The 15,019-nt window shown below is 43.5% G+C and overlaps 2 protein-coding genes across 5 annotated transcripts in view; one reads left to right on the forward strand and one right to left on the reverse strand.

The window, feature by feature from the left end:
- On the reverse strand, positions 1–8,612 carry LOC139559890 (UAP56-interacting factor). Of its 3 annotated transcripts, none has more exons than XM_071376330.1 (9): positions 8,480–8,612; positions 7,046–7,315; positions 6,451–6,623; positions 6,044–6,207; positions 5,196–5,282; positions 5,030–5,094; positions 4,772–4,846; positions 2,588–2,726; positions 1–1,149 (listed from the first exon to the last, which is right to left on the reverse strand). In XM_071376330.1, exons 2-9 carry the CDS (start codon positions 7,090–7,092, stop codon positions 1,045–1,047), a joined length of 855 nt encoding a protein of 284 aa, XP_071232431.1. In that variant the 5' UTR covers positions 7,093–7,315; positions 8,480–8,612; the 3' UTR covers positions 1–1,044. The 3 variants fall into 3 exon arrangements, with proteins under 3 accessions (XP_071232431.1, XP_071232429.1, XP_071232430.1); XM_071376328.1 differs by lacking the exon at positions 8,480–8,612 and adding an exon at positions 7,819–8,125 and having other exon boundaries at positions 5,213–5,282; positions 7,178–7,315; XM_071376329.1 differs by lacking the exon at positions 8,480–8,612 and adding an exon at positions 7,819–8,125.
- Positions 8,236–15,019, forward strand: part of cpdp (CPD photolyase) — a 24,501-nt gene continuing 17,717 nt past the window's right edge. Inside the window, exons 1-7 of one of the 2 annotated variants that reach the window (XM_071376326.1) lie at positions 8,236–8,419; positions 8,611–8,975; positions 9,434–9,618; positions 11,116–11,298; positions 12,745–12,903; positions 13,319–13,517; positions 14,020–14,172. In XM_071376326.1, coding sequence (XP_071232427.1) covers positions 8,409–8,419; positions 8,611–8,975; positions 9,434–9,618; positions 11,116–11,298; positions 12,745–12,903; positions 13,319–13,517; positions 14,020–14,172 — 1,255 coding nt within the window. In that variant the 5' untranslated portion in view covers positions 8,236–8,408. The remainder of the gene's footprint in view (positions 8,420–8,610; positions 8,976–9,433; positions 9,619–11,115; positions 11,299–12,744; positions 12,904–13,318; positions 13,518–14,019; positions 14,173–15,019) is intronic. The other variant, XM_071376327.1, reaches the window with a different exon arrangement.

Here is a 15,019-nt window from a genome sequence, read left to right on the forward strand (position 1 = left end):
TTTTCGTATGTTAATTAGGGATTTAATTCAACAAAATGACTTTGTTGTTAGTATAAAAACATTTAAAAGTATAACATTTCCTATAGAACAGTAGCCCATATCTATACATATAAAAAACATTCTACCATATTTCTTTTACATCAAAAAGGCTTGCCTAATATTTTACTCCAACGGCATACTATTTAGATCGTATGCCTACTGTTTAATAAAACTGAATGCACGTAAGCAACAAATATCAGCATACTAGCATCCTACTGAGAATGCGTAATTGCGTTGATTCCCGCAATTCGTTAATTTTGGTACAGCGAGTCCCATCGGCTGTTGTCAAACGGGAAACACTTTTCATGCCACTTCGATGCCGAAGTTGGAGGAGCTATAGGAGGCTGATGGGACGAGCTATGGGAGTACGGGCTCATTGTAATGCTATTAATGTGGTTTCCATATGTTTGATAAGTTCCATTTATTCCATTCCAGCCATTACCATGACCCTGTCCTCCTATAGCTCCTACTACCAGCCTCCTCTGGTGTATAGGTGTAGTGAACTGTGGTTAAGGCTTGTGTTGGAAACAATGTGCCACATTTCTTTGAAACATTGTAAAAACAAAACAGAATTTTTTTAAAGTACACTAAACAAAACCCTTCGTTACTGGCACAAAGCAACCTCCCTCTTGAAAAACAATCTTCCAAATCAACTCCCGCAGCAGCACTCTTGAGAAAAGTATTTTCCTTTTTGTCCTGACAAATGTTGAAGCTCCTGAACACCAACATCTGAGTACAATGTTACAGATAATGCTATAGGGTTCCATCATGGTAAAAAAAACTAAGATTGTTCATCTTCCACGATAATTGCACCCGTATAGTTTTCATGTTTCTCTTTCTACCCCAAGTCTGTTCCATAAAAAAAGTCACTCAGGAGGATCAGCTTACGAACAGCTCAGGGTCCTTTTAAAATGGTTCTATATCATCAGATAGGTGGGGATCCGTGCGTGTGTCTGTCTGGGACACAAAGGTTTTGGGGATCCACCTTCTCTTTTTTCCTTCGTGTCATTGTCTTAACCCAGTGACGAATCGGCTGCCTTTGCTGGTCTGCGCAGTAGCGACGCGCTCGTCTTTCAGGATGCGGAATCGCTCATTCAAAGTCATCGCAGTCTGATGTGACAACAGTTGGGAGAGAAAGCTTGTCAGAAAAACATTCAATTCACATCAAATCAAAATGTATTAGTCATGTACACGGACGTTATTGCAGGTGCAGCGAAATGCTTGGGTTTCTAGCTTCAGCAGTGCAGTAATACCTAGAAATAATAATTTAAAAAAAACAGAATTTTTTAAATATAACTAGCAATGTCAGAGACCAGAATATAAATATATCAAATGTTATTTGTCACATGCGCCGAATAATTTCAGGTGTAGACCTTCCAGTGAAATGCTTACTTCCAAGCCCTTATCCAACAATGCCGTTTTAAGAAAATACCAAAAAAATGCAAATAGTCTGGGTAGCCATTTGATGAGCTTTTCAGGAGTCTTATGGCTTGGGGGTAGAAGCTGTTTAGAAGCCTCTTGGACCTAGACTTGGCGCTCCGGTACCACTTGCCGTGTGGTAGCAGAGAGAGGTCTGACTTATGTACATATAATACATTTGCATATAATGGTGTGTACATACAGTATAACTGGGTCCAGTTCACTAGAAACGAAATGGAGACAAACTGACAGAATCAGGGAGACACTATCTGAACTTCAATAAGTTTGTTAACATTGCATGTTTTTAAACCTTTTTGCTTCAGCGTGCACTAATGAACGACACTATTCACCAATTCTCAGGGGGAAACTTAGATCTTGAACCACTAGGGGGAGTTAGACTATTTACATCAAACAACCATTCATAACATTTAAACGGAGTGTACAAAACATTAGGAACACCTTCCTAATATTGAGTTGCACCCCCTTTAGTCCTCAGAACAGCCTCAATTTGTCAGGGCATGGACTCCACAAGGTGTCGAAAGCATTCCACAGGGATGCTGGCCCATATTGACTCCAATGCTTCCCACAGTTGTATCAAGTTGGCTAGGTGTCCTTTGGTTGGTGGGTCATTCTTGATACACACGGGAAACGGTTGAGCATGGAAAAACCCAGCAATGTTGCAATTCTTGACACACTCAAACCGGTGTGCCTGGCACCTACTACCATATTGTTCAAAAGGCACTTCAATCTTCTGTCTTACCCATTCACCCTCTTAATGGCACAAATACACAATCCATGTCTCAATCGTCTCAAGGCCTAATCCTTCTTTAACCTGTCTTCTTTCTCCCCTTTATCTATACTGATTGAAGTGGATTCAACAGGTGGGACCATAGCTTTCACCTGGTCAGTCTGTCATGGAAAGAGCAGCTGTTCCTAATGTTTTGTAAATTGAGGCTCACGAGGACATGATCTGAAACAACTTGGGGTGTGTTTACACAAGCAGCCTAATTCTGATATTTTACCTAATCAGATTAGCTCTTTTGCCAAAAATGTGCCAAAACATCAGAATTGGGCTGCCTTTGTAAATATAGCCTTTGTGTATGATTGCCCAATTCTATCTTATTCTCACCGGTTTCCCCACACTGTTGATGTCAAACTGCAAGGGGACTCCTTTAGGTGGTTCCGTTTTCTTCTCCTCTTCCACCTTCATCTTGACTGGGGCAGAGCTGGTGGGGGCCGGGGGGTGCAGGGACCAAGCACCGGGAGGCCTTGGAGAACAGAGAAGAAAATATGGGGAGTGGTTATGGACAGTTGCTGAAAATATGATGGCACCCATGCACTTTTCTTAAATAATTCCCTATTTATTCTAAAACTACATTGCAGAAACAATTTTATTTTTGTAAATGTAAGTTTAGAATTGTGAAAATAAAAGATGAATGGACACAATTATTGCCACCCCGGAGCTAGTACTTGGTGGCACAGGCTTTGGACAAGAACTGCAGACATACACTTCTTGTAGCCATTAATGAGCTTGTAACATCCTTCTACTGGCAATTTGGCTAACTTTAAAGTAGCAAACTGCTCTAATTCTTCAATGTTTGAGGAGTGCCCTCCACCAACGGCAGATGTCAGCTCTTGCCATAGGTTATGGATGTGATTCTGATTGGAACTCTTCACTGGCCACTCCAGAACAGTCCAGCATTTCTTCTTGAACCATTCCAGGGTGCTTTTGATGTGTGTTTGGGGTTGTTGTCCTGCTGGAAGTTCCACAACCTTCAGACAGACACAGTTTTGGACAGTGGGTTGAATATTGCACTCCAAAACACCTTGATAATCTGCTGATTTCATGATGTCTTGCGCACATTCAAGGCCCCAAGTACCAGAAGCAGCAAAGCAATCTGCTTAATTTGGTTGTTGGTAAACATAGGAAGATTCCAGGATCTATCACAACCGGCCGTGATTGGGAGTCCCATAGGTCTGTGCACAATTGGCCCAGCATCGTCCGGGTTTGGCCGGTGTAGGCAGTCATTGAAAATAAGAATGTGTTCTTAACTGACTTGCCTAGTTAAATAAAGATAACATTTAAATATATGCATTGGGGCAGGTAGTGTTCTCCTGGCATCCGCCAAACCCAGATTTGTCCGTCGGACTTCCAGATGGTGAAGCGTGATTCATCACACAGGAGAATGCATTTCCACTGCTCCAGAGTCCAATGGCAGCAGCTTTACATCACTCCAGCCGTTGCTTGGCATTGCGCATGGTGATCTTAGGCTTGTGTGCGGCTGCTCGGCCATGGAAACCCATTTCATGAAGCTCCCGACAAACAATTATTGTGCTGACGTTGCTTCCAGAGGCAGTTTGGAACTCGGTATGACAATTTTTACGCGCTTCAGCACTCGGCGGTCCCGTTCTGTGAGCTACCACTTTGCGCCTGAGTCGTTGTTGCTCCACTTCTCAAGCATTTCGCTACACCTACAGTCACCGCTGTCAATCACGTGTATGTGATGAACAAAATTTGATTTGACAACAGCACTTACAGTTGACCGGGGCAGCACTAGCAGGCAGAAATTTGCCGAACTGACTTATTATTTTAGAAGAAGTAACAAATGATGTAAGAAAAGTCCAAGGGTGCCAATATATTTGGTCGCCACTGTATATATAGGGCTAGGACTATTTACATTTTTTTGTCATTTAGCAGATGTTCTTACCCGTTGCGACTTTCAGGAGCAATTAGGGTTAAGGGCAATACTCAAGGGCACAGACAGATTCTTCACCAAGTCAGCATGGGGATTCGAACCAGCGACCTTTCTGGTAATGGCCCAAAGCTCTTAACTACCTGCCGCTCTCATACCACTTGAACGGACTAGGAAAAACTACTGGCCCTTAGTTAATGATCAGGTTCTTTGGTATGGTAACTACTGGCCCTTAGTTATGATCAGGTTCTTTGGTATGGTAACTACTGGCCCTTAATTATGATCAGGTTCTTTGGTATAGTAACTACTGGCCCTTAGTTATGATCAGGTTCTTTGGTATGGTAACTACTGGCCCTTAATTATGATCAGGTTTTTTGGTATGGTAACTACTGGCCCTTAGTTATGATCAGGTTCTTTGGTATGGTAACTACTGGCCCTTAGTTATGATCAGGTTCTTTGGTATATTAACTACTATCCCTTAGTTATAATCAGGTTCTTTGGTATGGTAACTACTGGCCCTTAATTATGATCAGGTTCTTTGGTATGGTAACTACTGGCCCAATGTATTTAGTCATCCTCTGCTCATATAGTGGTATGTGTGGCTTCATAATGCGACTCACTCAGACTGTGTAATGGCAGTGGGGTTGTCGATGGAAACGGTCAGGATCCCACTGCTGTTTGTTGACGTGCGCCACCTAGTGGACAGACAGACATACGGTTAGACGACTTGTGGATAATGACGAACAAAGGTTTGATGTGTAGTCTTCAAGAATGATGAGGGTGCACTATATTATAGAGTGGAATGCCGTCTGTCAAGAGGCGACAGTCAGAATGTGTTAGCAGTCTCACACCCATCCACACACACGTCAAATACTCACCGGCGAGTTCTAACTGGGGCAGGGGGTATAGAGGTTAAAGCTGGCTTCGGCACCTGGGTGTGAACCTGGAGTATGGAAGAATGTACAGGTGAGACAAAGACAGGACTTTCATTGCACTGTGTCCAATTTTTTTTTTTTAAGTCTACATACGGTCAGAGACACCTACGGGCCAATAGAGTGTACCTTGAGGCCCCTGCGGAAGAGAAACGTGGCCTGGCGGGCTTCTCTCTGGGTTTGGACAGGGGGCAAGGGCCTACAAGGAGAAGACAAAATGGATGGTTGGTCTAGGAATGGAGATGGAAATGTTCCATGATGTCCTTCGTTTGTGCAATGTCATTGGAGAGCACTTAGAACAACACTGCAGTGATTCTCAGCGTTAGACAGAGCCAGTGCCAATTTGTTCCCTACCCCTTTGCTTTGATGTTAACTCTTTGATATTTTCAGATCTTATAGGCCTATATAGGTAAAAGCAGTGTAAATGGCGCTTCCCCCACATTACTTAAAGAGGAAATCTGCAGTTGCTACATCCCTTTTTGGACTTGAATGAATTAAATGTACTCATCGATTCTTGAATATAACTTAAAGGCCTCATGAGCTTAGTTCAACAGTCGTACCCCATCAGAACCCAAAATATAAGCTTGTTTTACTCCAATGTTTGTAAACAAAGTAAATGTAAACAAACACCATATAGCTTCAACACATGGTTAAAACTATACTTTTGATATAATGGATGGTCAGTCCTTGCATCCATAGCTGTATGCATTTTAGAATGGTTACATTTCTTCACTCCAAATCCCTCAGCTGTTTACTAATAACAGTAGCAGGGAGAACACTTTGTTATTGTTTCAACAGCTGATTGGCCCTTTAATACATACAGATCTGCAAATATTGAAGGGTTAGGGCCAAAGGGAAGAAGGGGTAGATAGCGGTCTAGGACCGGCTGATAGTGAGACGAAGTGATATTCCATGGAGGGGAGTCATCCAGAAGTAATGCTACAAATCTTATTTCCTCACCGTCTCCGCGGCTGAAAGGGTCTCGTTGAGTTGAGGACTCTCTGTACGTCTGTCTGTCTGTACGGCCTCCTTTGGCCTTGCATCTGTCTGTATTGGGCTGGTTGGGTAAAAGGCCGTGATTGGTTGTTGAAGGGTCGCGATCGGTTGTTGAAGGACTGTAACTTCTGGGAGAGAAAATGTAAATAGAGATGGTGAACAGAGGAGCAAGGACTTCTTTGGAAACTAACTCTCTCCTCTTCGATCCCAACAAGGGTCATGTTAACTAGGCATGAAACAGAAGAAAACAGTTCGAAACAGCGAGGTATTATCTTAACTTGTCCAATAAGGGATGCTCATTTTGGTTCTGATGCACGTTTTGCTACAGTGTGCCCTAATGAAAATGTCCCAGATGTATGAGCCCTTAGTACCCGGTTGATAGCAGGTCGGTTGAGCGGACTGATGCCTTGCTGTAGTGCTGCAGTCTTCCGGGCTGCCAGTCCAGTGATAATCCCTTGACCCCGGCGTCGACCAACCGGAGGGGGAATCTTTCGGCCTCTTCCAACACCCGCTCTGGTTATCGCACCTCTTGGTACACCACCTCCTGGAAATGACACGGCTTCTTTTTCATGTGGAGAATCCAATTGATGTGATGTACTGGAAGGTCTAACTAGTTCACTGGCATGATTATTTGAAGTTATTTTAGCAATATTAAAAAAATAAAATTAAACCTTTATTTAACTAGGCAAGTCAGTTAAGAACAAATTCTTATTTACAATGACGTCCTAGGAACACTGGGTTAACTACCTTGTTCAGATTCTTTACCTTGCCAGCTCGGGGATTCGATCTAGCAACCTTTCGGTTACTGGCCCAACTCTCTAACCACTAGGCTACCTGCCGCCCAAGGGGGTGTGGTATATGGCCAATGTACCATGGCTAAGGGCTCTTCTTATGCAAGATGCAAAGCGGAGTGCCTGGATACAGCCCTTAGTAATTAGAGCAGTAAAAATACATATTTTGTCATACCTGTGGTATATGGTCTGAAATACCACGGCTGTCAGCCAAATCAGCATTCAGGGCTCGAACCACCTAGTTTATAGTCAACAATGGAGAACTAGCTGCAGTGATGAGCACCACAAACAAAACTACTGTACACACGTCTTTGGGTCTGTCCCCTGGCCCTCGCTCCAACTGGCTTCCCTTGGACAAATACCGTCCCCTGCTGTAGTGGCCTGCGGTTCCCCGGGCCCGGCCTCCTTGCTTGTTGCTCTTTCTTGTTCAAACGAATTATATCATCTAGGATAGTCAGATGAACAAAACAATAAGTTTACTTGTCAGTGAGCTCTTTCAGTCAATGTAACGTTATGTATGCCATGCTTATGAATTAAAGTTTGTCTGGCTCTTGGAAGTCTTGGCTGAATTTGTACATTCTAGTTAACTAACTAACAAACTACATTAACCATTCTCGCTGACATTTGGATGGGCCAATAGACCTGCATAACAACAACTAACGTTAGCTGGCTGTTCGTTAACTGACTAGTAGTGGCAAATTGGCTTGGTCGCATTGAATGAACGCAGCTAACTAGCGGTTAGCAAACAAAGTTGCCCAGAGTAGTAGATAAGTAGTTTGAAATAGACAGTGTAATGTATCTAAAATAAATGCATGTAATTAGCTATATAACGATGCATATTATGATTCCTCATATGCGAACATTTAGCAAAATAGCAAGCTAGCTACAACAACCAAGCTCGAGCTGCTGGTGACCCACCCACATCAACGGTGTCGCGAGCGGCCTTACCTAAAGACATGTCGACCTTATCAGGTACACCCGAGGTGATCCCCCGTGTAGCCGAAAAACCAACGTTGCTCATACTGTGGAAATCTGTAGCTACACACAGGAAAATATTCTGGATAAAATTCCCTAAAATTAGCACGCTATCTAGCTACGTCAAATACCCCCACCCGTCTAAACGGTAGTCACTAGATACAACAGCCACAAAGACGACATTTGCTATTTCGTTACAAAAAGTGCTATTTGGTCTTAATTTCAGGTTAGGCATAAGGTTAGCAGTGTGGTTAAGGTTAGGTTTAAAATCACATTTTAAGAAGATCAATTGTAGACATGGGGGAGCTTTATGACTTTGTGGCTGTGGTAACTAGTGACGACTGCAAAACGTCTTAACGCACGAAAACTAAAGACACGAATGGCATTTTGGGATGTGTAGTTGTCATAGTACCCCCTTCAAAAAAGATCTGCTCTTACAAAACAAAAAGAACACGACACGCATATAGGTGTGCACGTATCTGCTGTTGTTTGAATACATACATATCAAGAATCCTCAGTTTAACATCTGAAAAGGACTGCGATACACGTTTACAATAATCTGCATGCATCGCAGGTAAGGCATTTCTTGCCAAACATTTCAGTGCGATTGTCATTTAATTATTTCCTGGCTTACTTCAAATGGTGCCTTGGTCTGCATGATAACATCCTGTTTTGTCATGGTTGCTTGCATTATTAGAAAATGTATTGAAGATGAAAAAGTGGTATTTCTTTAGTAATTATCCTCCAATGCTTCCCTCTATCTAGTTTGTTGCTCATTCCAGCATCCAAGCACATTTGGAAGTTTGTGACACTCGAGAGCCAAAGACACTGCTCCTTTACCAAATTAGTAGGCCTAAGCAGCATTAATAATCGAACCACCATGCCAGCAGAAAAACGCAAGGCAACATTTGCCAAAATGGACAGCACCAAAAAGCAGAAGCTGCAGGCTGTAAAAGAGGGGAAGGGGGAGAGAGAAGAGGTCTGGCTGCAGGGTGTGGTGGCAAAGCAACGGAAGGACAAGGACTTGAAATTCAACAAGAAGCGCCTCCGTTTTCTGTCCCAAACCCAGAAGATAAAGCAAGGTTCAGAGGGAGTAGTCTACTGGATGAACAGGGATCACAGGGTCCAAGGTGAGAATCTCCAGTATATCCACTACCAATATACAGTGGGCTCCCAAGTGGCGCAGTGGTCTAAGACACTGCATCTCGGTGCAAGAGGCATCACTACAGTTAGATTCCAGGCTGTATCACATCCGGCAGTGATTGGGAGTCCCATAGGGCGGTGCACAATTGGCTCAGAGTCGTCCGGGTTTGGCCGGAATAGGCCGTCATTGTAAATAAGAATTTGTTCTTAACTGACTTGCCAAGTTAAATAAACAAACAAAAAACAAGATGTCTGATAGAAAGGGATTTGAATGTAGCCTTTCCACACTGCTGAGCTGTGTTTTGGCCTGGTTATGCATCCACCATGCTCGAAATGACAATGGGAAAATAAACTATTCAAGCCAGTATAGTTTGGGTTGGCATTGTAGTGGGACATTTTTCTGTGGATTCATTTCAGTATTTGCAGCCATATTCACCAGTAACAGAATGTTTGCTTCTCTCTTTGACTCTTACTGTAGATAACTGGGCATTGATCTATGCCCAGCAGCTTGCCCTCGAAGAGAAGCTGCCCCTGCATATCTGTTTCTGTTTGGTGATAACACAAAACCCAGAGTTGGCCACCATCCGCCATTTTGGCTTCATGTTGAGGGGACTGGAGGAAGTTGCTACGGTAGAGAAACCCTCCATTGTTGTCTGGGGTGAAAATGACTTGTGTGTTCTCTTCCCTGTTCTTTCTATCTAGGGAGCAGGTTGACTTTTATTGTCATGAGTCTTTCCCTGGAGGCAGAACTGAGCACCTTTTTTTTTTTTTTTGAATTCCCCCCTTAGATAGACCAGCTGCAAAGTCAATATTGACTATATTGTAAAAATTCATATAAACAAACATTATTTTTAGTCTTAATTTTAAGGTTAGGCATTAGGGTTAGCAGTGTGGTTAAGGTTAGGTTTAAAATCAGATTTTATGATTTTGGAGCAGAGATTCCTCCAGAACAAGATTCATGATGGAAAAAAAGACTACCTGCATCTAGGGACTGGCTCAAATTGTTTTCCCAATTGAGAAAATAACAGCTGCTGGGAGACTTTGAGATGGAGATGGCCCAACCAGTGCAAGAACTGATTGGGCCAATCAGTGCCAAAACAACTAGTATCCTAAAACAACTGTAAAAACCACACACTAGAAAAGACTAATTCCAACCTTGACTTAAGTTCTGTTCATTTGACATTTTCAGTGAATCAACGAACACAAACCTGAAGAATCTGTATGCGAATCTGTTTGTTGATCCACAGCAAATTAAAAATGAATTGAACCAAAGTCGAGGTTGAGTGCTTGTCTTTTCTTATGTGCGGTTTTTGTCTTGGCATCCGTCCCGGTGGCCGCCCCCCTACGATCGTTATGCGCTGTGTCATGAGTTCATGAGGCCTTTGAGAATTATGTGTCCTGTGTGATCCTAATGCAAGTGGACTTTGATACTTCAGACCTTTTTAACTTAGCAATTAAGCAGGTTACTCATGTTGTGATTGTAAACAAATAAATGTGAGGATATGACATCTGGGTCGTCGTCTTGACATCCGGCCCGGCTCCCCTCCAAGTTCTTACACTTGTTTATAGCCCAATCAGTCGCCCAAGGAAGATTCTCAATTGGCAAAAAGTCTGTCCTCTCCAACTCTGTCCTCCTCTCTTCCATGACTCAGAAACCTATACGTGGCTGCCATATGTAGGAGAGTGTCAGTATAATGGGTGAAGGGAGGAGTTTGCTCCTCTCCTTGGTTGTAGGATGCTCAGGTGTATCCTACCCTGGAAAAGTTTTGAAATGCGCCCTCGAAGAGCAGCTGTTATATTCTCGGATGAGAAAAGCATTCACATATTTAAAAACTATACGCTACTTATCTTTTTATCTATAAAATGTCTAGCACAACTGGCAACATTCGATTTTTTTACCACTTTAAACATAAGTATTTTGAGATTCCATCTCTGTAAATGTAATTTGCCTGATGGAGTGATAGAGGAGGACAGCCTCATTTCTTACAAGCGCATTTCTTTCCACGTTTCCTCCTCCTCATCGAGTGGATGCTAGGGGGCGAGAGGAATCGAGATATTCCAATTGAGATTCTCCTCTATACCTGCTTCCTTCTTGTCCCATGCATGTATCTGTCCCCCCTTTCACAGGACTGCAGTGCCCTGGATATTCAGTTCCACCTGCTCCAGGGCTCCGCTGGAGAATTGCTGCCGGGGTTTGTGGAGGACTGGCGTTTTGGGGCAGTAGTGACTGACTTCTCCCCTCTAAGGACACCGCTGCAGTGGGTGGAGGAGGTCAAAAAGGGGCTTCCATCGGATATCCCCTTCATACAAGTATGAAGATCAGTCCCTTCAGGATTACTTAAATGCTGAACAGACCGGACACGTGGCTTGCGCGAGCGTCGCAAAATAAATTTAGAAATCCATGTTATTCAATTATTGCACCCACACTGCTCGCGTGCGCCAACGAGCGTCTGCGCTGACACAGATCGCGCTGCAAGTCCTGCCTCTCCCATCTCCTCATTGGTTTATAGAAGCAGGTACCCACGTGCCATCTCCTCATTGGTTATACCCACGTGGGTGATTGAAAGACGAACTGTTTTGCTGGTTGTCGTGGTAATACTATGAAAGTGTAGATGGATCACCATATAAATTCAAAGATGAAAAAGCCTGGAAGGAGGAGAGATGACTAGAAATGATTCGGTTGGCCATTTTATGTGTTGATTAATTGTCAGAGTAGAGGATCTGTGCATTTCAGGTAAAATAACAACTCAATGTTTATATCCCAGGACAAATTAGCTAGCAACAGCAAGCTAGCTAAATAGGACAAATTAGCTAGCAAGTGCAAGCTAACTAGCTAAATTGCCATACATGTTTAATGCATGTTTTCGACCTGTCCCCAAATTAATGTAATTGGTTCAGAGTTTGTTTTGATATTTTAACCTGCGTGTCGTGATCGCGTTTGGTGTAGGGGGACAAAATAAATGTATGCACGATAGCGCACGATGGAGCACGCGCGCAGCCGGTTTGGGTTCCGTATTAGTTTTTTTTTTGTGATATCCCCTTCATACAAGTATGCAAATCAGTCCCTTCAGGATTACTTAGCGTATTTTGTGTGATGTCTACGTCATACAAGTATGCAGATCAGTCCCTTCAGGATTACTTTGCGTTTTTTGTGTGATATTCCCTTCAAACAAGTATGCAGATCAGTCCCTTCAGGATTACTTTGCGTTTTTTGTGTGATATTCCCTTCAAACAAGTATGCAGATCAGTCCCTTCAGGATTACTTTGCGTTTTTTGTGTGATATTCCCTTCATACAAGTATGAAGATCAGTCCCTTCAGGATTACTTAGAGTTTTTCTTTTATGTGATAGTTGCGAGCAAAAGTGCTTTATTTTGCTGCAGCAATTCTGATATTTTGCATCGCAATTAGCAAACATTTTTGTCCATTGTAAAACAAAAATGCACAGACGGTGTGTTATGGCTTGATTTAACATTATGGGGTAAAAGTCAGATGAAAGTCGCACCCAGACCCAGATGCATTTATTTTTCTGGGTCAGTGTTATTGAGCGCCGGTGCTTCTTGAGTATCATTGTGCAAAAGATTTGTGTTAGAAGGTTTGTGTCCCGTGTTGGGTAAACAGGGATGGAACTCACTCTGTTATACCAACACTGAACACCTATTGAATTCCTGTATAGCTTTCGTCCTTCAATTTCTCAGGCTATGTTAACAAAGGATTTCCAGTCTGTCAACTATCACGTCTTCCCGTCACTACCGCAGGTCGATGCCCATAACGTGGTGCCCTGTTGGGTGGCATCAGACAAACTGGAGTATTCTGCCAGGACGATCCGTAACAAGATCACCAAGCTTCTGGAGGAGTTCCTCACAGAGATACCTTTAGTGGACAAACACCCACACACTGCTCTCCGAACCGCCAAAGTAAGAGGTTGCTTATAGAATGTGGGCCTCATAAAGATGAGGAATTCCTTAATGGTAATTGTATAGACACAATCCACTAAACTGGGTTGGTTAATGGGTTTGTTAAATTCTTGCCTGATCAGAAAACAACCCATTGCCCCCCACCGTCACCCTTCCACTGTATTAGCAGAATGCACAGGATAGGTGTAAGCAATAAGGTGATGACTTTGCAAAGCCTTCCAATGGAGCTTCTGCTGTAAGTCCCTCCAGACCTGCAAACACTAAAGTGGAAGTAAGTTTGATGTTGTTTTTAGAGAAGACCTAAGTTCTTCCTCATATCTTTTCCATCGTCTTTCCTCCTCTGTTGGTATAGGCCACTCCATAGATATTTAACTTTTCACAACCTTAAATAAATGAAGCTCTTCTCTCCTTCCAGCCAGTAGACTGGGCAGAGGCATTGTCCTCTCTGGAGGTGGACAAGACGGTAGAGGAGGTGGATTGGGCCAAGTCTGGCAGTGCAGCAGGCATAGCCATGTTGGAATCTTTCATCGACCTGCGCCTCAAGAACTTTGCCACTCAGAGGAACAACCCCAATTCTTCTGCCGTTAGTCAACTCTCGCCGTGGATCCGCTTCGGTCAGTTGAGGAAGCCGCTTACTGGAGTTTGTGCCAACACAAACTCTAGTGTTATTTCAGCCTATAATCACACACCCACCATGACCCTGCAATACATACCTGTGTCAGCTCTCCCCTTTCTAAATGTTGAATTAAATTCAACATGCCAACTCAAAACAGTGTTCACCTGATACCAGCCTACAAACACACACACCTCTTATGACCTTATACACCTAGCGCCCACCCGGTGTGAAGCCCCACTCCCACCCACCCGGTGTGAAGCCCCACTCCCACCTAAAGAAACACAGGCGTTGCAGGCCTGCTCGTATCCAATGTTATTTGTATACAAATGTTTTCAAACTTATTTCTGAAGCTCAAGGTGGAATCCACTGACTGTCCCTCCTTCTCTTCCTCCCGCTCTCTATCCCTCCTTCTCTTCCTCCCGCTCTCTATCCCTCCATCCCTTTCCTTCTCCCCTTTCTACCCTCTCTCCATCCCTACCTCTCTCCCTCCCTATCTCCAGGTCACTTGTCTGCACAGCGCGTGGTGCTGCAGGTAAAGTGCTGTGGGAAGAGTGCCGGCGAGTCCGTTTCCTCCTTCACAGAAGAACTGGTGGTGCGCAGAGAGTTGACCGATAACTTCTGTTTCTACAACCCCAGCTATGACAGCGTAAAGGGTGAGTGAGGAGGACCGAGTTCTCTTGAGTTAAGACATGAACTGCATCCCAAATGGCACCCTATTCTCTATGTAGTGCACTACTTTTGACCAGAGTCCCAAGCAAATACCTGATTAGAATGGCGCTGCGATGGATAGCTGCCGTTCTACAGGCTCATGACCAGTTCTGCTGTTTTGTTTTTTTGGGCTGATCATAGTTTACTATTACCGAAAAGAGCTTCTGGACACCAGAACAGCAATCACTAACCTCGATTTGGATTAAGATTTCTACTTCAACGAATCTACGGAACAGGGCATACTGCTCACCCTGGACCAGGCCCTAATCCCAGTGACTCGGAAAAGGAAGAGACGGCATAAGGGAGGCCGACATGCGAGCACCCTGACGAATAAATAGTCCGCCTTTACCCTCTGTTCTATTGGCGAACGTACAATCACCGGAGAACAAACTGGATGACTCCGTTCGAGACTATCCTAACCCATCGGGACCAGAAGAACTATAATATCCTATGTTTCTCAGAGTCCGTCGTGGCTGAACAAGGACATGGATAATATATGTCTAGCTGGGTTTTCTATGCATCTGCAGGATCAAACGGAAGCCCCAGGTAAGCTGAAGTGAGGGGTGCGTTTCTCTTTGTTAACAACAGCTGGTGCCTGAGCTAGAATACCTCATGATAAGTTGTAGACCATACTATTTACGAAGAGAGATTTAATCTAAACTCAGCAAAAAAAGAAACGTCCTCTGCGTTTATTTTTAGCAAACTTAACGTGTAAATATTTTTATGAACATAACAAGATTCAGCAACTGAGACATAAACTGAACAAGTGACTAACAGAAATGGAATAATGTG

Source organism: Salvelinus alpinus, chromosome 30, assembly GCF_045679555.1.
Source record: "Salvelinus alpinus chromosome 30, SLU_Salpinus.1, whole genome shotgun sequence".
NCBI lineage: Eukaryota > Metazoa > Chordata > Actinopteri > Salmoniformes > Salmonidae > Salvelinus > Salvelinus alpinus.

Coding starts and splice junctions, on each gene's coding strand:
- LOC139559890 (XM_071376328.1), bottom strand. CDS start 7,891: ATGAGCAACGTTGGTTTTTCGGCTACACGGGGGATCACCTCGGGTGTA. Junction 6,624..7,177: donor CAGGGGACAGACCCAAAGAC/GTGTGTACAGTA, acceptor TGTCATTTCCAG/GAGGTGGTGTACCAAGAGGT. Junction 1,150..2,587: donor TCAACAGTGTGGGGAAACCG/GTGAGAATAAGA, acceptor TTGTCACATCAG/ACTGCGATGACTTTGAATGA.